This window comes from Dipteris shenzhenensis, chromosome 17, assembly GCF_047967505.1.
Source record: "Dipteris shenzhenensis isolate YYH24624 ecotype China chromosome 17, Dip_SZ_1.0, whole genome shotgun sequence".
Taxonomy (NCBI): Eukaryota; Viridiplantae; Streptophyta; class Polypodiopsida; order Gleicheniales; family Dipteridaceae; genus Dipteris; species Dipteris shenzhenensis.
In genome coordinates this window covers 12,942,792-12,965,848 of record NC_141612.1, presented here as the reverse complement: position 1 = coordinate 12,965,848, position 23,057 = coordinate 12,942,792, and the positions used below count along the sequence as shown (strand labels likewise).

General features: G+C 41.4%; 1 protein-coding gene across 1 annotated transcript; it reads left to right on the top strand.

Annotated features, from left to right (window-relative positions):
* The first annotated feature begins 1,304 nt into the window (after window positions 1–1,304).
* On the top strand, window positions 1,305–2,814 carry LOC147891706 (chlorophyllase-2-like). Its single transcript, XM_087387863.1, has 2 exons — window positions 1,305–1,635; window positions 1,749–2,814. Exons 1-2 carry the CDS (start codon window positions 1,354–1,356, stop codon window positions 2,505–2,507), a joined length of 1,041 nt encoding a protein of 346 aa, XP_087243989.1. The 5' UTR covers window positions 1,305–1,353; the 3' UTR covers window positions 2,508–2,814.
* Window positions 2,815–23,057: the final 20,243 nt, after the last annotated feature.

The window sequence follows — 23,057 nt, the reverse complement described above, 5'->3', positions numbered from 1 at the left end:
TCTTACATGGTAGGGTGGCACATGCTCATGCCCTACCACCTCAACCTTGGGCCCTAAGTACACCATATTTTATTCTACTATGAATAAAATATGGTGTACTTAGGGCCCAAGGTTGAGGTGGTAGGGCATGAGCACACACACACACACACACATACGTGTGTGTGTGTGTGTGTGTATGAATAGGTATATGTATGTATGTATGTCTGTGTGTATGTATATAGTTCTCACTAAAGAGGACGATCGAAGAGAAGGGAAGAATAGTTCTTCACACTCAAGAGATTTAGAGATTCTATGTTGGATTCCACCAATTGTCCTTTTTGCATGTTTCTTAACATTATTGTCCTCTCAAGCAAGGAAACTAAGTAGGAAGTTTCAACCTTGCCAGCAAATACGTACTAACCACAATAGTGTGAGGGTCCTCTTCAGTACCCAAGCAAACTAAGAACTTGGTCTCAAAAGCCAAAGCCCCCTCCTCCCTACATTTGCTAGCACTGCCCCGTTAGGGGCAGAGCTCTAGCATAGAGAAACACGCTATTTTGGAAGCCCTTTGAAATCGGGAAGAACAACCACTTACACACTCTCTACCTTAGCCACCTGATGCATTAACTCTTTACCTTAGCATACAAGACCAAATCATCTCTAAGTTGCCATGGTCTCCATTCATCGTGATGTGAAGACCACCGACGTCCTTCTAGATGAAACCTTGGTAGCCAAAGTCTCATATTTTGGTAAGGGGCAGTGCTATCGAGCACGTCGAGTGACCCCTTGTTTTCTAAGATCTTTGTAAGTTAAATTTGTTGCTTATATCTATGAGTAAATATCAAAATCTTAATCGGTATTCTAAGGGGGAGAAACCTGAGCCGGTTTCCTTTATTTCAGCCAGTGCAAAATTCACGACAGCGAGTTTTTCCTAGCACTGGTTGTGGTCACTGGTTCTCAGAAAGCTTATTTTTCGACGGTGGAACGGGTTTCCGGCAATATTCACGTGCATGCACAGGAAACCAAATGTTCTGAGCCGGTTTTTCTTCGATAATTTTAGCCCGACGGGACGGTTTTCTTTTTCCTAGCACTGGTTGTACTCACTTGTTCTCAGAAAGCTTAGTTTTTAAAAGCTGGTTACGGACTGAACGGAACATATTCCCGTGCATGAGTCCCGACAACATGAAACCACATGTTGAATCATGAGTCCCGACAAATTCATCATGAAACCACATGTTGAAGAAAGGACTAAGGACGCTGATCATTGATCACTTCACGCGTTTCACGGTGTGCCGTCAAGTGTATATATGTATCTCCTTCTCTTCTCCATCATCTCTTCGCCTCGCTTTTGCAGTAAGCTTCGATCTTTCAACAATGGACCCCAAGTTTTGTATGCTTTCTCTATTTCTTGCACTTCTTTGCATGCCCAACTCGATCATGGTTTCCGCCTCCATCTATGATAATGGGAGCTTCGACGTCGAGATCTTCGACGTGAATGCCGAAACCATCGCCAGCTCTTTGTGCGTTGCAGTTCCATTGCGACAGGGAGACTTCCCAGTAATAGTTTTCCACCACGGATTCCTATTGCAGAATCACTACTACGAGGATATTATGAATCAAGTAGCCTCTCATGGATACATTATAGTTGCCCCTCAAGTACTGTTTCTATCATATGTCAATATGCCCCTTTATACAAATTGCCGAAATATGTTTCTTTACAAAATCTGCAAGTAAAGCTGGATCTGCTCTAATTCGTTTTCTGTTTGCAGATTACAACTTTGCAATCCGATGCGACGGATGACATTGACAGGACTGTTCGAGTCATTAACTGGCTTCCTGATAACCTTGCCGAAAGCTTTGCAGAAGTCTTGCCAGTCAATATACGGCCCACACCTGATCTGACAAGATTAGTTATAGCCGGGCATAGCCGGGGTGCTAAAGTAGCATACGGTGTGGCTTTGGGTCTGGGAAATTCCAATATATCGTTGGAACTCTCGGCATTAGCCGCTCTAGATCCTGTGGATGGCACGTCATTTGGCCAGACAAATCCGCACATCGTCCTTCCGTATTCCGACCCCCAGCAACACTTGAATCTCAACATTCCCACTCTCGTCCTGGGGACAAGATTAGGAAGCGCAGGTTGGATATTTGCTTGCGCTCCTGAGCAATGGGGCCACGCGGCGTTCTATAGATGCAGCGCGGAACCGACTTATTACTTCGTTGCTGCTGATTTTGGGCATTTGGATTTCCTAGACGACGACACTATCTATAGCATCTTAAATATGTGTTCCGGTTGTAGTGGAAGAAACTGCAAAGAGCCGTTTCGAAGATTCACGGGGGGTGTCCTGGTTGCTTTTCTGCAGGCAGCAATTTCTCACAACACAACTGCTCTGGATGATCTGCTGGATTATCCCGAGGGTGCAATAATCACTCTCGAAATTGCGGAGAGCAATGGTCGTATAGATTCTGCGTACAATGTCACTCTTGGGACAAGAGTCTCCGGTCCTCAGTCCGTGAAAGTGTCATAGAAGTAATTCTGTCCATGGGCTACAATGAAGAGGCGAAGGGTTACCATCTCTATAATCCTGTTATTAAGAAAGTAATAGTAGAGAGAGACGTCATGATCCCGCACTGGCATAATAATGAGATGCAATGTATTTATTCTAAACACTGCTGAGCTCAACACAGGACAGCTCTGCACTACATCGTGCATCTCTGCACTACTTCATGTAACACGACCACCTATCATCGCATAGCCTTTTCCGCATCTTTGCCACCTGTCACTATGTAGCGTGCCCATGCAAATCATTAAAATTCAATGTTGGCTTGGAGAGACCACTGCATTGGTTTTTGGCATAATAATGAGACGCAATCTATCATTTTGAACACCACCGCAATGCAGTCTCTAGCTTTTGACCACCTGTCATTGCATAACCTTTTGCCACCTGCCACTAGGCAGTGCACCCATGCAAATCATAGGTTGTCTTGGAGATACCACCGCATTGGTTTTTTGGTGTAATAATGAGACACAATCTATCATTTTGAACATCGCCTCAGCGCAGTCTCTGGCCTGAAGACTTGTCATCGTCCAGAATTCAAGGTTATTTTGGAGCGACCATCACATTGGGTCTTGGAGTTATAGCTCCGTTACCTATTTTTATGTATTAGAGGAGGTTTATGATGACAAGCACACTGGCAAACAGAAGGAGATCTATGATAGTCACTGTATTAGTTCTTGGAGTTATATATTTGTGTACCAAGGAAAATGTATTTCCTTGTGCAACCAAGGAAAATGCAATTGGATATATGGCCCTTGAGGGGTCCCCATTAGGGTCAAGGGCTGTATCAACATACCATATCTGTCCAGTGGCATCTTGGATATTGTATAATGCATGTCAATATGGACCTTGCCCCTAGAGGGGACCCATAAGGGCCATATCGTCAATTACATTTTCTAAAAGTTTAATTATATTTTTCTAAATGTATCTCCATGCAACCACAACGGTGGGTTGTTGGAGCTATTTTAGCGCTATTTTGGTCGTAAACCAAGGAAATTATAGTCCTACTTTATTGGTATGTAAGTCCTTGTTGCAGTAAATATACCCGTGGTGACTGGGAGCCCAGTGGTGCCATCTAGATAATCAACTACAATTCATCGAGTGAAAATTAAGCAAAAGAGATTACAATGTACTTCTACATCCAATAACAGGTTATGTAAAAATTAAGAACCTATATTGAGCACAAATTGAATAGAGGATCTTACATTCATAAAAACTTGGCAATTGTTGAGAGCCTTAAAGGTCAAAAGATTACAGCTAGCAACTAGAACCATTCAAATATAAAAGTTAACAATAATGCATACAAAGAGTCTCAAATTAAACAAAAAGTGATTATATAAATGCAATTAAAACTTAGCAATTGCTAAGAGCCTTAGAGACCAAAACATTGCGTCCACTGAGCCAAAAGATCATTGAGAGCCTTAAAGGCCAAAAGATTACATCCAGCCATTGCTGAGTGGTCGTGAGCCTCATCTGAGCAAGAGGGAATTTTTATGGAGCCAATGGAGGAGACGATGGAGAGGCCGAACACCATGCACATTGCCAAGACTCAGATTATGGCCCCCCCAACAAGTTGAGAGTACTATGTTGTGAAAATGATGAGGCACTCGTCGACATCTAAGAGGAACCCATATAGCCTAGCCATAAAGAGGCCAGGGGTGAGCATGTCATCTAAGGTGGTAACATGCAAATATGGGGGGAATTGCTAGTGGTAATGAAGGGTTTCCACTAGTGCCATTTCTACTCCAAGTGAGTGCAACAGATAGTGCATTGAGGGTGGGTTGTAGTAGGCATGGTGAAGATGAGTGGGTGAGCAACAGATGAGCAGGGGAGCAGATGAGTGATGAGAGCCAGAGGAGGGAGCATGGAGCAAAGTAGAGCAGGGGTGGAAAAGACCTAAAGGAGGGGTGTAGAGCAAATTAGCAGAGCATGTGGAGAAAAGTAGCAGAGCTATGGAGGATGAGAGCAACGTAGTAAAATGCCAAATGCCACGGATCTTATATATTATAAAGTTTGAGCTACCATGGTGGCTAGAGCCTAGGGTTCCATCCATTTTAATTGCAAGCAACGCAATGGAATCTTTGGCACCACCCCAGAAGGTGGGTTGGTAATCATGAAGTAAATGCCTAGTGGTGGTGGGTGAGCAGGCCACTACAATGGCTGGTAATTAACTGCCATCCCGGTGGAATCTTAGCCATGACAAATGTGGCTGATGAGAGCCACCACCACCAAGTGAAATCGCCACAAAAGTAAATCATGAAGCCTAATCACCTTTGAATCACTCATTACCATGCATTCTAGTACTCTAGTAAGCATGCAAGTGTAATGACTAGTAATTTACTACACTCCTGCAAGCTTGGTGGTGGTAACTAGTAGGTGAGTAACTGCGGGCCACTGCAGTGCATGGTAATTAACTACCGGTCCGGTGGAATCTTAGCCACGACATATGTGGCTGATGAGAACCACCACCACCACCGGGCAGTAATTACCAAAAAAGTAAATCATGAATTCTAATCACCTCTAATCACTCATTAACATGCATTCTAGCACTCAATTGAGCATGCAAGTTTGGTGACTTGTTATTTACTGCACTTGTAGTGATCATGCATGCAAGCCCAGTGGTAGTAACAGGCAGGTGAGTAACTATGGGCCACTGTGGTGGCTGGTAATTCACTGCTAGAGCCCAGTGGCCACAGACGTGATTGATGAGAGCCACCACCATAGGGTAGTAATTACCACAAAAGTAAATCATGAAGCCAATCACCTCTAATCACTCATTACCATGCACTCTAGTACTCTACTGAGTATGCAAACTTGATGAATGGTAATTTATAGAACTCGTAGTAATCATGCATGCAAGCCCAGTGGTGGTAACTAGGAGGTGAGTAATTGTGGGCCACTATAGGGGCTGGTAATTAAATGCTATCCTGGTGGAATCTTAGCCGCTCGATCATTGTTTGCTTGGGTGTAGCCATTTTTGGTGAGGTTTAGGGACTTTTTTGTATATAGGTATCTTGCATGACCCATAACTTATGCATTGCTTAATAGAATTTGAAAAACTTTGTTTCAAGTTGTAGTACACATTCCAAACTTGAACATGAGAGAAAAAAATTACGGAATAAGGATTGAACAATACCATTAAAGAATTACAAGTTCTATGTTGCATGTGAAGCATGCATCCTAAAGACTAAAAAATATATGAATTTATTCAAAAACGTCAAAATTTTATTGTATACATACATGCAACCAAGTTATCCTTCAAAAGTACACTACGTGAGATTCTCCTCAACTAACGGACGTACCTAAATGAGAATATCAGGCATGGGTTAACGGGCCTCCAATCTTGTGCTAAAGTGATGCATACCCATTTGAGGGCACACCCCATAACTTTTTTTTGATTTGTTGAAAACCAGAACAGATTGAAATTTGGAATCTAAACTAGTGGGACTAGTGTATGGTGGTCATAAAACATTGATAATTGGTATTGGTATCTAGATTCATCCTAAAATGGAAGTTGGAAAAGTGTAATTTGTGCATGTGAAAAGATATTTTAATAAATTCAAGAATATTTACAATTTTGAATTGTTTCTTTTTCCGTGCACTTGCTTGCTATATGGCTCATAAGCATGCCAAAGGCCATTGCATTTAATAATGCACAGCATCAAGCCCGATAGCATGCCCTTTGGCCTATTTGTGTTTTGAAGCATTTTAGGCCACATTGCACTTGTTTGGGATATCCAATTTTGCTGACATGTATCGCCGGAGGGGAAAAAACCGACAACTAAAATTTTTCTACTCCCAAGAATTTTGAATTTTCACATCTCCCACCCATCAAATCTTGGAAGATTAAGTACCTGCAACCTGTCCCCGCCCTGTAAATGCCCTACAACCCGCATGCACCTTAACATGACCTTGTGTAGACTTTGGTTTGCCATTGTCTTCTTTTGGGTAAGTTGTCTTCTATTCTTTGCTTGCCTCACCAGCTAGGTTCTCTGGGTCTATTCTAGACTTATCGTGGCCATGGCATCAATGGCAACATGTAGCTCGCCATGGCTTGGAAGAGAAGTAGACAAAGGCTACAAGATAGGAAAGCTAAAAATCCAGGTCAAGGCACAAGCAACACAGTGCAGGTCGAGGAAAGCGTTGGCATTGTATCAAATCGGCAACGGAAGACACTTTTGTAGCATCTATGAAGGGAGAAACAATGAGAAGAAAGAAGACTCCTTGCAGAGCAGCTACAAGGAGTGGTTGCAGATGCGTGCATTCGATCATTGCCATTAGAGCGAAGAACACGAGCTATCGTGTCATAATTGGTGGGAGCCTTTGAGGCAGCAACATTAGGCCATTTAGGTGATTACTAGTCTCGAGTCTTCACAAGCTTTAGCTTGTATCTAAAGTTCGTAGAGTAACAACCCTACCAATACCTCGAGAGATGCAGACCCGAGAGGCGATGCTCTCTTACATAAGAAATGGCCTATAGAAAGTGAAAGGCGTGCACATCTTCGATCAACTAGTTGCAAAGAGGGCGAAATTAGCTATGTTGGTGTCCCCTGAAACAAAGGAGAAATGGCTTGGGCGCACAATGTCAAAGATGTTGTCAATCCTAGGACCAACGTCACTCCAGTAATTGAATGTAGAGTAGAAGCAATGCATGATCATCCCGATCCAAGAAGTCTATGGGCTTCAACAAAATGCAAGAAAAGGAGAGATAGCCTAAGTGCAGAAGTCATTACTATAGTGATGACATTTTGGCACGAAAATATAAGAGTTTCCCCAAATAGAAAGGACATTTGTAAGAAGCGGACAAGATGCAAGGTGTTTGAGGAGCACATCATACACATGCTAGATACAATGCAGGTCAGTGGTGCCTAAACCAGCCCAGTGGTTATTTGTGATTGAGCTTTGGGATAGTTTACTAAGTTTCATTTCCTAAACCAGGCTTGAACTAAATGTGATTGTCCTAAACTAGCCTAGTGGTTGAAACATCATCATGCAACCATAGGCTGATTCAGCTCAATCATAATTACGTGATTGTCCTAAACCAGTGTGCTTGAATAGACATTAGGTGTAATGAGGGTGGATTTATAGCTTGTGTGGGATGATCCTAAATATGGTGGCAGAAATATCTCAAGGTGCATGTGGAGGGGGAGAGTAAGTGTATGAGAAAAATTAACAAAGTAAAGAGAATCATGGAGAGTGGGAGGAAGTAAATGGGGGACATTATAGAGGGACATTTTGAAAGGGAATTTTTAAAGGAAGAAATGGGAAGAAATTTTAAAGGGACATTATAAAGGAAGAATTACATAGAGAAAAGGGAAGGAAAGACAAAGGAGGGGAAAGGAAATATATCTATAAAGAGAAGGGGGGTGGGAAAAACCAAACAAGGGGAAAGGGAACTAAATAATTAAAAAAAGAAAGAAGATGAATAAAAGAAAGGGAAAGAACCAAGAAGGGGGGGGGAATTAAAAGGTGAAATTTATTGTAACCTTGAATAGAGGTGAAATTAGAAAGGGGAGCAGGGGGAAGCAAAAAGGTAACAGAGTGTAGGAAATTAGAAAAATAGTAGAAAGGGGAGGATTAGTGTAGTAGTAAAGAATAGTTTGAATTATGAGGAAAAAAGGGAGTGGGGGGTTGTCCGTAAGGGATTAGAGGTAAAGGGGGGAAAATCCAAAAGAAATACAAGGCGGTCGTGGCAAAAAGGGCAGTGAGACGTCCGAGGTTATGAGGGGACCTAAGAGTCCATGGAGCTCATAGAACCTGGTGAGTAAAGAGGCATTGCAGTCGAGGTATGAGAATGTCTATCACTCTATCTACGGTATGCGCAAGTATTGGGCACGGGGGTCAACGAGCAATCGACAGTCAGATATGCCTTCAAACTAGCAGGCATAATGTGGCAATTAATACAACATGACACTCCAAAAGCATCCATCACTACTCTTGTTCGTATACCTAGACACTTCACCTTTGCATGGTTTGCCAATCGGAGCCTGAAATCTAAATGTGCATTCATCTTTAGTCCCAGCCTCTCCATACATGCCTGGGTCATAACATTGATCTGTGCACTGCCATCAACATATGCCTCTCCAACACTCATGCCTCCACAACATGCATCCACTCTTGGGCATATGTCTGGAAGATCTTCCACAACCATCATCTCCATCTCTCCTCTTGTGGGCTCCTGCTCATTTCTTTTTCTAGGATTGGCCAATTTCTTCCATTCTCTCTTGGGCTTTAGGCATAAACCGAGCAACTAGTAACAAAGGGTTTCCACTAGTGCCATTTCTACTCCAAGTGAGTGCAATAGGGATCATAGTGCATCGAGGGTGGGTTGTAGTAGGCATGGTGAAGATGAGTGGGTGAGCAACAGATGAGCAAGGGAGCAGATGAGTGATGAGAGCCAGAGGAGGGAGCATGGAGCAAAGTAGAGCAAGGGTGGAAAAGACCTAGAGGAGGGGTGTGGAGCAAATTAGCAGAGCGTGTGGAGAAAAGTAGCAGAGCTGTGGAGGATGAGAGCAACATAGTAAAATGCCAAATGCCATGGATATTGTATATTATAAAGTTCGAGCTACCATGGTGGCTAGAGCCTAGGGTTCCATCCATATTAATTGCAAGCCATCATTCCAGAAGGTGGGTTGGTAATCATGAAGTAGACGCCTGGTGGTGGTGGGTGAGCAGGCCACTACAATGGCTAGTAATTAACTACTATCTTGGTGGAATCTTAGCCATGACAAATGTGGCTGATGAGAGCCACCACCACCAAGTAGTAATCACCACAAAAGTAAATCATGAAGCCTAATCACCTTTGAATCACTCATTACCATGCATTCTAGTACTCTACTAAGCATGCAAGCACAATGACTAGTAATTTACTGCACTCCTGCAAGCTTGGTGGTGATAACTGGTAGGTGAGTAACTGCAGGCCACTGCAGTGGATGGTAATTAATCCGGTGGAATCTTAGCCATGACATACATAGCTGATGAGAGCCACCACCACATCGGGCAGTAATTACCAAAAAAGTAAATCATGAATTCTAATCACCTCTAATCACTCATTAACATGCATTCTAGCACTCAATTGAGCATGCAAGCTTGGTGACTTGTTATTTACTGCACTCGTAGTGATCATGCATGCAAGTCTAGTGGTAGTAACAGGCACGTGAGTAACTATGGGCCACTGTGGTGGCTGGTAATTCACTGCTAGAGCCCACTGGCCACAGACGTGGTTGATGAGAGCCACCACCACTGGGTAGTAATTACCACAAAAGTAAATCATGAAGCCAATCACCTCTAATCACTCATTACCATGCACTCTAGTACTCTACTGAGTATGCAAACTTGATGAATGGTAATTTATAGAACTCGTAGTAATCATGCATGCAAGCCTAGTGGTGGTAACTAGAAGGTGAGTAATTGTGGGCCACTACAGAGGCTGGTAATTAACTGCCATCCTAGTGGAATCTTAGCCGCTCGGTCATTGTTTGGTTGGGTGTAGCCATTTTTGGTGAGGTTTAGGGACTTTTCTATATATAGGTATCTTGCATGACCCGTAACCTATGCATTGCTCAATAGAATTTGAAAAACTTTGTTTCAAGTTGTAGTACACATTCCAAACTTGAACATGAGAGAAAAAAATTACGGAATAAGGATTTGGAGCAATACCATTGAAGAATTACAAGTGCTATGTTGCATGTGAAGCATGCATCCTAAAGACTAAAAAATATATGAATTTATTCAAAAATGTCAAAATTTTATTGTATACATACATGCAACCAAGTTATCCTTCAAAAGTACACTACGTGAGATTCTCCTCAACCGAAGGATGTACCTAAATGAGAATATCAGGCATGGGTTAACGGGCCTCCAATGTTGTGCTAAAGTGATGCATACCCATTTGAGGGCACACTCCATAACTTTTTTTTGATTTGTTGAAAACCAAAACAGATTGAAATTTTGGAATCCAAACTAGTGGGACTAGTGTATGGTGGTCATAAAACATTGATAGTTGGTATTGGTATCTAGATTCATCCTAAAATGGAAGTTGGAAAAATATAATTTGTGCATGTGAAAAGATATTTTAATAAATCCAAGAATATTTACAATTTTGAATTGTTTCTTTTTCCATGCACTTTCTTGCTATATGGCTCATAAGCATGCCAAAGGCCATTGCATTTAATAATGCACAGCATCAAACACGATAGCATGCCCTTTGGCCTATTTGTGTTTTGAAGCATTTTAGGCCACATTGCACTTGTTTGGGATATCCAATTCTGCTGACATGTATCACCGGAGGGGGAAAAACCGACAGCTAAAATTTTGCTACTCCCGAGAATTTTGAATTTTCACATCTCCCACCCATCAAATCTTGGAAGATTAAGTACCTACAACCTGTCCCCACCCTGTAAATGCCCTACAACCCACATGCACCTTAACGTGACCTTGTGTAGACTTTGGTTTGCCATTGTCTTCTTTTGGGTAAGTTGTCTTCTATTCTTTGCTTGCCTCACCACCTAGGTTCTCTAGGTCTATTCTAGACTTATCATTGCCATGGCATCAATGGCAACATGTAGCTCGCCATGGCTTGCAAGAGAAGTAGAAAAAGGCTACAAGATAGGAAATCTAAAAATCCAGGTCAAGGCACAAGCAACACAGTGCGGGTCGAGGAAAGCGTTGGCATTGTATCAAATCAGCAACAGAAGACACTTTTGTAGCATCTATGAAGGGAGAAACAATGAGAAGAAAGAATACTCCTTGCAGAGCAACTGCAAGGAGTGGTTGCAAATGCGCGCATTCGATCATTGCCATCAGAGCGAAGAACACGAGCTGTCGTGTCATAATTGGTGGGAGCTTTTGAGGCAGCAACATTAGGCCATTTAGGTGATTACCAGTCTCGAGTCTTCACAAGCTTTAGCTTGTATCTAAAGTTCGTAGAGTAACAACCCTACCAATACCTCGAGAGATGCAAACCCAAGAGGCGATGCTCTCTTACATAAGAAATGGCCTACAGAATGTGAAAGGCGTGCACATCTTAGATCAACTAGTTGCAAAGAGGGCGACATTAGATATGTTGGTGTCCCCTGAAACAAAGGAGAAATGGCTTGGGCGCACAATGTCAAAGATGTTGTCAATCCTAAGACCAACATGGCTTCAGCAATTGAATGTAGAGCAAAAGCAATGCATGATCATCCCGATCCAAGAAGTCTATGGGTTTCAACAAAATGCAAGAAAAGGAGAGATAGCCTAAGTGCAGAAGTCATTACTATAGTGATGACATTTTGGCATGAAAATATAAGAGTTTCCTCAAATAAAAAGGACATTTGTAAGAAGCGGACGGGATGCAAGGTGTTTGAGGAGCACATCATACACATGCTAGATACAATGCAGGTCAGTGGTGCCTAAACCAGCCTAGTGGTTGTTTGTGATTGAGCTTTGGGATAGTTTACTAAGTTTCATTTCCTAAACCAGGCTTGGACTAAATGTGATTGTCCTAAACCCAGTGGTTGAAACATCATGCAACCGTAGGCTCGTTCAGCTCAATCATAATTATGTGATTGTCCTAAATCAGCGTGCTTGAATAGACATTAGTTGTTGTCTAGCCCGGTGGCATGGTTGAGCAAAAATTAACAACAATATATTGTTATTTTACTAAACCAACCTAGTGGTTGGAATGTCATGCAATATGGCTTCAGCTCAATCATCAGTTATGCGATTGTGCTAAACTAGTGTGGTTTAACAAACATTAGTTATTGACCAGCCCAGTGGTTGAAATTATTGTGTTTCTTAGTACTTAAATTCGTTAAATTGAATTTCCTGCTATTCGGGTCATATACCACTATTAAGAGGATTGCAAGCTAGTATATCCAGACCATTAGAGCCTGGCTTTCACTTCTCTTCTGAGGATAGCAGTAGTACAGAGTGGTACATGTGATGTCACTCTCATCAGCAGGCTATTGGTTATTTGATTTATCTATGCCATACGAGACCTGATCTATAGTATGCTGTCTCATAGTTGAGCAAATATATGCATAGCCCATCTATGCACCATTGGCATGCCGTGAAGCGTGTGTTCAGATATCTCAAAGGCATCCAACATTTAGGCCTTCTTTATGGGATTGATACTTCACTTGTGGAATCGGGTAGTGGAGAGACATCTTGCTTTGGTTTAATTGGGCTGGTCTGAAAACCAACATCATTTAGCTGACCCGCTGAAATGAGACTCTTGGTCAGCTTAGGAACATGTCTCACATTTTTGAAAACAAATGTAGACCCATTTGCAAAAGCAAACTTTATGTCACCTGCTCCCACTATGTCACATGCATAGTTATTTCCAAGATGCACACAACATGTCTTTCCACTATCACATAAGTGGAGAACCATTCCCTATGGAGATTAACATGGAATGAAGGACCAGAATCCAAAATCCAATCCTGGCAATATGCATCGTTTGAAGTGGAAAGCAAGTCTATTGCTTGACTAGACATGAAAGCCACAAAGGGCACTCTAAGACCTTTTATATTCTGTAAAGATTGCAACATTTGAAAGCATTTATCCAAGATTGCAACGTGTACATTTTGCATAGGATATGTAACATCTTCATCTTTCATCGATCATATTGCACGTGATATTTTCATCTTGTGACCTATCTCACACAAGATGAACTCACCTTGTTGTCAGGGTCACAATAAAATAAGCGCTTAATCGTGGACTTAAACAGCTCAATGTAGCATTGTACGTGTAATGAGGGTGGATTTATAGCTTGTGTGGGATGATCCTGAATATGGTGGCAGAAACATCTCGAGGTGCATGTGGAGGGGGAGAGTAAGTGTATGAGAAAAATTAACAAAGTAAAGAGAATCATGGAGAGTGGGAGGAAGTAAATGAGGGACATTATAGAGGGAAATTTTGAAAGCGAATTTTTAAAGGAAGAAATGGGAAGAAATTTTAAAGGGACATTATAAAGGAAGAATTACATAGAGAAAGGGGAAGGAAAAATAGAGGAGGGGAAAGGAAATATATCTATAAAGAGAAGGGGGGTGGGAAAAACCAAACAAGGGGAAAGGGAACTAAATAATTAAAAAAAGAAAGAAGATGAATAAAAGAAAGGGAAATAACTGAGAAGGGGGGGGGAATTAAAAGGTGAAATTTATTGTAACCTTGAATAGAGGTGAAATTAGAAAGGGGGGCAGGGGGAAGCAAAAAGGTAACAGAGGGTAGGAAATTAGAAAAATAGTAGAAAGGGGAGGATTAGTGTAGTAGTAAAGAATAGTTTGAATTATGAGGAAAAAAGGGAGTGGGGGGTTGTCCGTAAGGGATTAGAGGTAAAGGGGAAAAAATCCAAAAGAAATACGAGGCGCTCGTGGCAAAAAGGGCAACGAGACATCCGAGGTTATGAGGGGACCTGAAAGTCCATGGAGCTCATAGAACCTGGTGAGTAAAGAGGCATTGCAGTTGAGGTACGAGAATGTCTATCACTCTATCTACGGTATGCGCAAGTATTGGGCACGGGGGTCAGCGAGCAATCAACAGTCGGGTATGCCTTCAAACTAGCAGGCATAATGTGGCAATTAATACAACATGACACTCCAAAAGCATCCATCACTACTCTTGTTCATATACCCAGACACTTTACCTTTGCACGGTTTGTCGATCAGAGCCTGAAATCTGAATGTGCATTCATCTTTAGTCCCAGCCTCTCCATACATGCCTGGGTCATAACACTGTTCTGTGCACCGCCATCAACATATGCCTCTCCAACACTCATGCCTCCACACCATGCATCCACTCTTGGGCATATATCTGGAAGATCTTCCACAACCATCATCTCCATCTCTCCTCTTCTGGGCTCCTGCTCATTAGTTTTTCTAGGATTGGCCAATTTCTTCCATTCTCTCTTGGGTTTTAGGCATAAACCGAGCAACTGTGTAAAAGATATATTGGTTGTCCTCCTCTTCAAAATCATTCATAAGTGTGTATTCCTCCTGACGTTGACCAATATGGAAATTCAAAGTTTTGTAATGCTTCTTGGGCTTTCAACTCTTCTTTTTAGGCTGAGGGCTGAGATCAAACTCCACGTTCTTCCCTTTCTTGGTAGAGTGTCCATTCTCTCATGTTACACTAATCAAGCTGGTTGCCTTTCCTTTTCCCTTATCTTCCTAATTTACTACACTAATAGAGTACACTCAGATTAAAGGTTGAGCTAAAAAATTTGGACAACTTTGAAGATGCAGCAAGAGTAGCCAGAGAAAAGGAGTGGAAGGTTGAGACTACCACAATTAGGCATGCAAGAAGAGCCCAAGACATTGGCTAGTAATCCTGAAGTTATGAAGGCATATGCAAAGAGGGAGATTGTATCTAGTCTTTTGCAAGAGGATTTACTTAAGAAAGATTTGCATGAGGCAGTAGAATATATGAAGTCACTAAGCTTGAATTGGATGGCAACAAGGGGAAAAGGAAGAGGCCGAGGTGCACTGAATAATAAGAAGGATGCATTGGCAGGAGGTGAAGAAAGCTCAACTGGAGCAGGAAGAGGATGGGGTTATATGAGTAATGTACAATGCTATAATTATGGAGAGTGGGGACATATTAACCCTCACTGTGATAAACCAGCTAGAGTAGGCAGAAAAGTCTATCTTGTTCTATTTATTACTTCCTAATCTCCTTTTTTCCTTAACTTTTTCTAATTTTTTGTAATTATATTTTCCTTTTTTTCAATTTTGCCCTTTATTTTCTTGGTCTCCTTTTTGCTTTTTCCTTTCTTATTCTTCCTAATTTTATTTCTTCTTAATTTTTTTAAAATTTTCCTTGTCTCATATTTTCCACCTTCTAATTTTATTTTTCTACTTATTTAATTTCCTTTATTATTTTCCCATTATTACTTTTTCTTTTCTGATTTTTCTAAATCTCCTTAAATTTTCCTAGTATTTCTCCTTGCTCTCTACTTAAAATTGTTAGAAAACTTTTTTACTAATTTTCCTTTGCTTTTCTCTCTAATTTTCTTCATTATCTCCTTAAAAATAAAAAATTTACTTTCTTTTCTTTCCTAAACTATTCCTAAATTAAATCCTAATTTTACCTAAATTTCTTTTCCTAACATTGTCCTTAAATATTCAAATACCTTAGTCTCTCCTTAACTACATGGTTTATTTAAACCAAACAAAACCCCCATGTCCAATTATCTCACTCCCCCGTCTTTCTAACTTTCACTTAAGTCCCTGCTCTGAATTCCCAACACCTCAACCCCCTCTCTTCCCCGACTGCCAAACTCCCTTGTTTATTTAGAGTCCCCCCCTTCAACCATTCTCTCCCATCCCCACTTCTCGTCCTACCCGGTTCCTCCTTCTCCCGTTGCATTTCATGCCTAGAGTTCCCCTCTCTGTAGACCTTGGCTCAGACAGGTGGGAGCAATACAAAATTAGAAGATGGGTACAATTGTGGTGCACACTAATACCAAGAAATTTGATATGAGTAGCAGACAGGAAGAGAGAAGAAACAAGCATGGAAGAGGAGTCAAACAGTGAGACAAAAGAAGAGAGTACTACATCTTAAGAGGAAGGGCAAGTATCATTTTTATTAAAAGAATCTGATGCATATGAGTCGCAGGCAATGAAGGTACAAGAGGCTAAGGAAGAGAGCAAGCGTGAAGACATGGATAATTTGATGCAACCCCCGCCTTCGCAGATAAAGAGAGAAAAGTTGTTGTTGTCCATGCTGAATTCTAGCTTAGAGGAGGTGGAAAAGGAGTATTTGAAGGTCATTCATCAGTATCCAAATATGTTCATTACCTCACATGAAGAGATCAGAGGTTTCATATTTGAGATGATGCCCATTGAGTTAAAAGAGGGCAGCAAACCTATTTTCCAGAAGTTGAGAAGGATTCTTGCCTATATTGAAGGAAGAATTAAATAATTTGGTCAAAGTAGGGCTGATCTACTTAGTGGAGCAATCAGATTGGGGCATTCTAGTGGTAATCATTCCCAAGCACACAGGAGGATGGAGAGTATGCATTGATTAGAAGCCTCTTAATGCATTAACAAAAAGCAATTATTATCCTCTGCCTTTTACTGATGATATATTGGATAGAGTGGCAGGATATGAAAAGTACAATGTGTGTGATGGATATTCTGGGTACTTCCAAATCTCAATTGTAGAGGAAGGTCAAATCAAACTACATTTATCACACCCTGGGGTTGCTTTTGTTACATAGTAGTACCATTTGGATTGAAGAATGCGCCGGCATGGTATCAGGAGAACACTGATGAGGTGTTGGCCCCTTTTATTCATACGTTTGTGAGAGCATTTCTGGATGATATATGTGTATATAGTTCCAAGAGAGGGCATGCACTGAGGCTTTGGATCAAGTGTTCCACAGAATGGATGATGCAGGAGGACAATTCAATGCACAGTAGAGTCATTTGGGATGCTCCAAAGTGAAGTTATTGGGACATATAGCGTCTCAAATGGGATTGAACCGGATCTAGAGAAGTTGTTGTACCCTTTACAACAAGCTATGAAGGAAGAGCCTCTGCAATGGAATGAGGACTATGAAGCAATATTCAAGGGGGTGAAAGGAAGTGTTCAGAGAGATATGTGAAAGCTCCATAATTTCTCTCAGACCTTTTATGTAAACCCTTCTTTTGGTCCAGATGCTGTGGGAGTGTCCCGATAGATGAGACATGTATTTTATGCCAGCAGACTTAAAAGGTGTATCTTATCTCAAAGCCATTTGTTGTTTTGACTTACTACACTTTATTGCCTCAAGTGGTCAATAATTCAACACTCTCTCGGAGTATGATGAAGTGGTTGGTTGAGTTACAAGAGTATAATTTCTCATTTTTGGTGGAAAATACTTCCACACCCACACTGGCAGATCTATTAACATACAAAGAAGGTCTAATTTTGGTGAAAGAAGTGGAGGAAAAATTAGACAAAAAGGAGCATGCTATCATTCCAGGAGCATCTCTTTTGCATTTTGATGGCTCATACAAGAAGAGCTTACATCAAGCCAAAGGAGGTTATGTGATCATTGATTCAGAGGGCAAGTTAATTTAGAAGGAGGGAGTATGTCTGGAAGCCGGAAGCAATAATGAAGCGGAGTATGTAGCATTATGTGTAGGCTTGTAGGCTCCTCTAAAACTAATAATTTAGAAAGTAATGATTAAGGGAGATTCTCTGTTAGTGGTGAAGTAAGTCCTAGGGAGTTTGCAAGCAAAAAACCCAAAGTTGAGAGGGTATCTGGCCAAAGTTAGAAGGCTGTTGCATCAATTTACAGCATGGAATATTCAACACATGCGAAGGGAGGATAATCATGTGAAGAAGATTTAGAAGTATCAATTCATAAGAAGATAAAAATAGTATATGATGATTGATGATGAGCTCTAAATGAGAGGGGCTGATCAAATTATGAGGAGAGTGCCCTAGAGGAGGGAGGAGATATATTACATATTGTCAGCCAATCATGAAGGAGCTTGTGGAGGACACTATGCATTTAAGATTACATTGCAGCAGATACTTCTAAAGGGTTATATGTGGCCTTCAATACAGAAAGATGTACATCACTTGTGTAGATCATGCCATGAATGATAGAGGATGGGAAGAAGAGTTCTTAAGATGGAGCTAAGGAATATAATGCTAGTTTATGATATTTTTGAGAGATGGGGTATAGATGCATCCTCCACATAGAACTGCTAGAGGAAAGTGTTACATGCTTACTGCAGATGCTTACTGCAGTGGAGTACTTGTCAAAATGGGTAGAGGCAAAAGGTTGCTAATTTTTTATATGAGCACATATGCTGTAGATTTGGAATTTCCCTAGAGTTGCTGTCAGATAATGGTCTTGGATCCAGAGGAGAAGTGATGGATCATTTATGCAGTACGCTAAATATAAATCATAAGTATATCTCTCCATATTACCCTCAGTGTAATGGCTTGAATGAGAACTTTAATCGAGACTTCAAATTGATGATGACTAAGATGACTGGAAGTCACACCAAAAACTAGGATTTGGAGATGAATCAAGTTTTATGGACATATAGAGTAGCAGTGAAGCACAACACTCAATTTTCTCCATTTCATTTGGTATATGGAAAAGAAGAAATACTACCACTGGATGTAGAAATACCAGCCTTGAAATTTTTGGTTGAGGAAGGATATGAGCCTATAGATAGTTACAAAGAGATATTATTAGCATTATAGGTGATGCAGTTAGATAGAGATTTGGCTTTTGAGAATTATGCTAGAGTGCAAATGCGAAGGCAAGAGTTGGAGAATGAAAAAAATAAAGGAAAAGGGAATTGAATATGGAGATTTGATTCTTAGATACAATAGTAAATTGGATATCACGTTTCATACTGCTTTCTAGACCAAATGGGAAGGTCCATATAGAGTGGAGAAGAAGATTGAGAATGGTACTTATCAGCTGACTAATTTAGATGGCAAAAGGCATAAGAAGAGAGTCAATGGTATCCATTTGAAGAAGTATTTTGCATGGTTGATGATAGACTAAAGGAGGAAGATCATGAGAATGATGAGAAGCGAGAGAAGCTGGTGATGAGTGGAGAAGAAGAGAATTTGCATATATCATCTCTGTTTGTCTCACTATTGGACATGAATGTCACAATAGAAGAAAGGGGTTGCTAGAGATGTGTGGATAAAAGTATATATAGGTTTTTCAATGTTGCACGCTTACGGCTAGGCACTTAGCCTTGCACATAGTCATATAGTTTTGATCTTGGGATCTATGAGCACCATTTTATCAAAAGGATCTACTCTGATGTAAAAAACTCTTTTAGTCTATGAATGGTTTTTTTGCAAGGTTTAAGTGGGAAATGATGAGCCCAAGGTGTGGTGCATCAGACACTCGAGAGCAGGGTATCCAGTGTGTGCGATGTGTTGTTGTGGGATGAAATATGTCTTTCATGGTTGTCCTAAATATCATTTGTGTATGATGGCATGAGTACTTTTTGTTGTGAGCCATGTCAATCTTGTGTGTGTCGGGATGGGGTTTATCACGTGTGATAGTTTGCGGGTAAATAAGCAGTAAATGCTTGCTTGCAAAGGATGTGTCAAAGGTTGGAATGTGGGCATTAATGGCCTTGGTCTATGGCTTTGAGAGGAGAGTGGTAAAAATGCAAATGATGATGTGGCTCATACAAGAAGAGCATACATGCAAGCGTGGCTACGTGATGGAGAAGGAAAACTTCTGGATGGTGAGTTGGTAGTACGTGGAGATGGCAGCTTGTTGTAGGAGGATACTGGAAGCCATTCGTGGGCTGGCTCAAGGTCCAAGGGATGAGATGATGAAGTATGGGGGATGAGAGAGGCTGCGGGATGCTGCTTGACAGTTGGGTTGTTGCATTAGTCATGAGCTTCTAAACGGGAGGTGGTCTCGACTATGGAGGCCTGGAGTACCTTAGATGCAAGAGGGCCATAGGCAAGATGATCGACGAGGTAGTCCAAGCAATTGGCTATTAGGGATCTATGGCATTGTGTGAGCTTGTAAGCAATGGGCTGACAGATTCAACTGGACAGGTCAATTGTTGCTTTCACTAGGAGCTGCTGGGTTTGTTTGGCTGTGATCTCTATTGTGCAGGTTGGGAGATCCTGGGTTGAGGAGGCGTGTGAGCTCGCAATAGGTGGTCGTGAGATTTGGCCATGGCTCTCTGCTAGGAGCTTCTTGATCAGGGGTTAGTTAATTCTTTGGAGAGCTTATAGACTTGGCTAGGGCATCACTAATATGGAGACTTGGAGGAACTTGGATGGTGGGAGGACGTGAGATGGAGCAAGATAGGCCGCGAGGAGTTATCATCATGTGAACGAAGGTGAGGGATAACAAGGGTGGCACAGGTGAGGTAATGGGTTGGCTAGGCATCGAGTGAGCATATGGCTGCTTAGAGGCTGAGGGGAGAGGCCTTTGGCCAGGCAGGTGCCAAGTGCAAGCTTTAGAGACCTCGGCCGAGGGATGATGGGGATGGCGAGCTATGACATGGGAGCTTGCCTGATTTCAGACTTCAAGGATTCTTATAGGATCTTGAGGGCAGCTAGCTATAGCGAACTTGGTGATTGTTATTGATCATGGGAAGAGGCCCTGCTTGTGGCGACAAGACTATGGGTAGCATATGGTTTTAAATAGTAGGCTTCATGTTGTTTAAAGGTGCAATTCATAACGTGCTTGTGTTGCTCTCGATGTGGGTTCTCTTACAGGGTGGCAGCTTTAAGTATACAGGGCAGTTGGCTCACTTAATGACAAAGAGGACTATACTATTCATGTTTGATCTTGTCATGGGAGATATGAGCATGGAATTCAGGGTGGAGTCAATGGCAGGTATGAAGAATTGAAATTGACAATGTGTTGTGCATTTTGAGTTGTAGTTCTTGAGTATTTCAGTGTCTTCTCTCAGTCAATTTGTGGAAGTTGTTTGAGTTCTTGTATCGTGGATACATGCTCTGAACATTGGTGCTTATGCTCTATCTACATGAGCTGCCCACACCTTGTCATGGGAGTTATGAGCATGGAATTCAAGTGGAGTCAATGGCAGGTATGAAGAATTGAAATTGACAATGTGTTGCACATTTTAAGTTGTAGTTCTTGAGTATTTCAGTGTCTTCTCTTAGTCAGTTTGTGGAAGTTGTTTGAGTTCTTGTATCATGGATACATGCTCTGAACATTGGTGCTTATGCTCTATCTACATGAGCTACCCACACCTTGCTGATCCCATTGAAATCTAGACTTCAATTGTTTCTATAGATGCAATCAAGTGAATAATGATTTTATCTCTTGAGCTTGGGCCAGGAATACGTGACATTTTGTTTGAGGGTTTTCGTGTTGAGATTATGCTTTCTCTGGTTCACGAAAATTATTGGATTGTGGTAGTGCATGTGAATGATGAGGAGTGGGTTGAAGTAGATGGTTTCGTGAAGACATGTGGCCTGAAGATGTACTGAGTGTTGATGTGTGTAGAGATGAAGACTTTGAATGAGTGTCACTTTGTTCTAAGTTTTGTTTTCCAATAGCATATTTAGTGGATGAGAGTGGCTATAAAGGCAAGATTGGCTCTATCAATTTTGTGCATCCAACGGTGTTGTAATACTCACTGGTACAATGGAGAGTTGGTGCATTCCACATGTCCTCCATTACAATTGGCTAGGGTGGGCCCCGTGGCTTAACTGGCGCTCTATTTTGCTTGGCAAATGGATTCACCATATCAACTAGGTCTGATAGCCCAAGTCTCCCCATCATATCTTAATAGAGTGAGTATAGAAATTCCTGGGTCCAAAGAACAGCTTAAAAACAACCTTTGAAAAAGGATCAAGCTCCATATACAACAATCTCCTATTGGATAGGAGAGATGCATCTTGGAAGAGAAGTGAGAACATAAGATGCAAACCAAAAGTGTGTTTTATTGATTGTGAGAGAGGTGACTCTCTCTTATAGAAATGGGAAGAGGGTGGCCTAGATCATAGGCACCTTCCCTACATTAGTGGCAATCAGCCCCTACATCATAGGAACTGCCTAAATCAAAGGAACCTCCCATGTGGGGGCCTTTGCACTTACATCATCACTTATGTCATGGTCTGACACCTCATAGCACTAGGTGTGCTTCTACTACACACACACACACACACGTGACTCCCCTAGATGCACACATGCACCTTAGAGCAAGCCCTTGATCACATTTATTCCAACATATCCCCCCTCAAGGGTTTGCCTCTTGCTATGTCAAGGATACATCTAGTCACATAGTTTCTCATGCCATCTTATGGTGGTCACACATGCCATCTCATGGTGGTTGAGGATAAATCTATGGCTAGGATCTCATGCTAGCAAAGGTGCCCAAGGGTCAAGGTTTACAAAAATGGGATAGACCCCCCCAGAATGGTTATCTCCCTTGCATGTACAAGGATGAATCTTAGGCCTTTCTGTGGACCTAGTTTCTCATGTCTGCAAGAGGTACCATGGGAGCAAACATATATCACATGGCCTACATCATATGGTGACCAGAGGTGATTTACAAAGACTATATGGACTAAAGCAAAACCATAACATTCTTTTTTGAGTACTAATCCAAGCAGAGAACATCAAAATTGACTACACGACCACGTGATGATTACATTTATTTTAAAGATGCTGGACCCAATCTTCTACCACAAAGTTTGTTTGTGCATTTGTTGAAGTACTTCCCTCAATCAGATTTGCCTTGGCATTCTTTGTAAATGCTTGATCATCTTCAAGCTTTCTAGTGTCCAAAAGTGACGTCTCTTGTTGAAGACACTCACAAGCAATATGAGTATCATCCTTCATCTTGAAAACTTTGAGGAAGCCTTCAATGTTGATCTTGACATCCATATATATTTTTGTCATTTGCCAATGATGTTGGCATGAAATTAAAATATGAAGAAAGTAGATCTCCCTTTTTCAATGGTAGCACCAGGAATATCTCATTAGCATGAATGTTGTACTTGAGAAGTACAAAACATTTCCAAAAGAAAACATACTTTGAAACGTAGTCGTCAACATTTGCATCTATT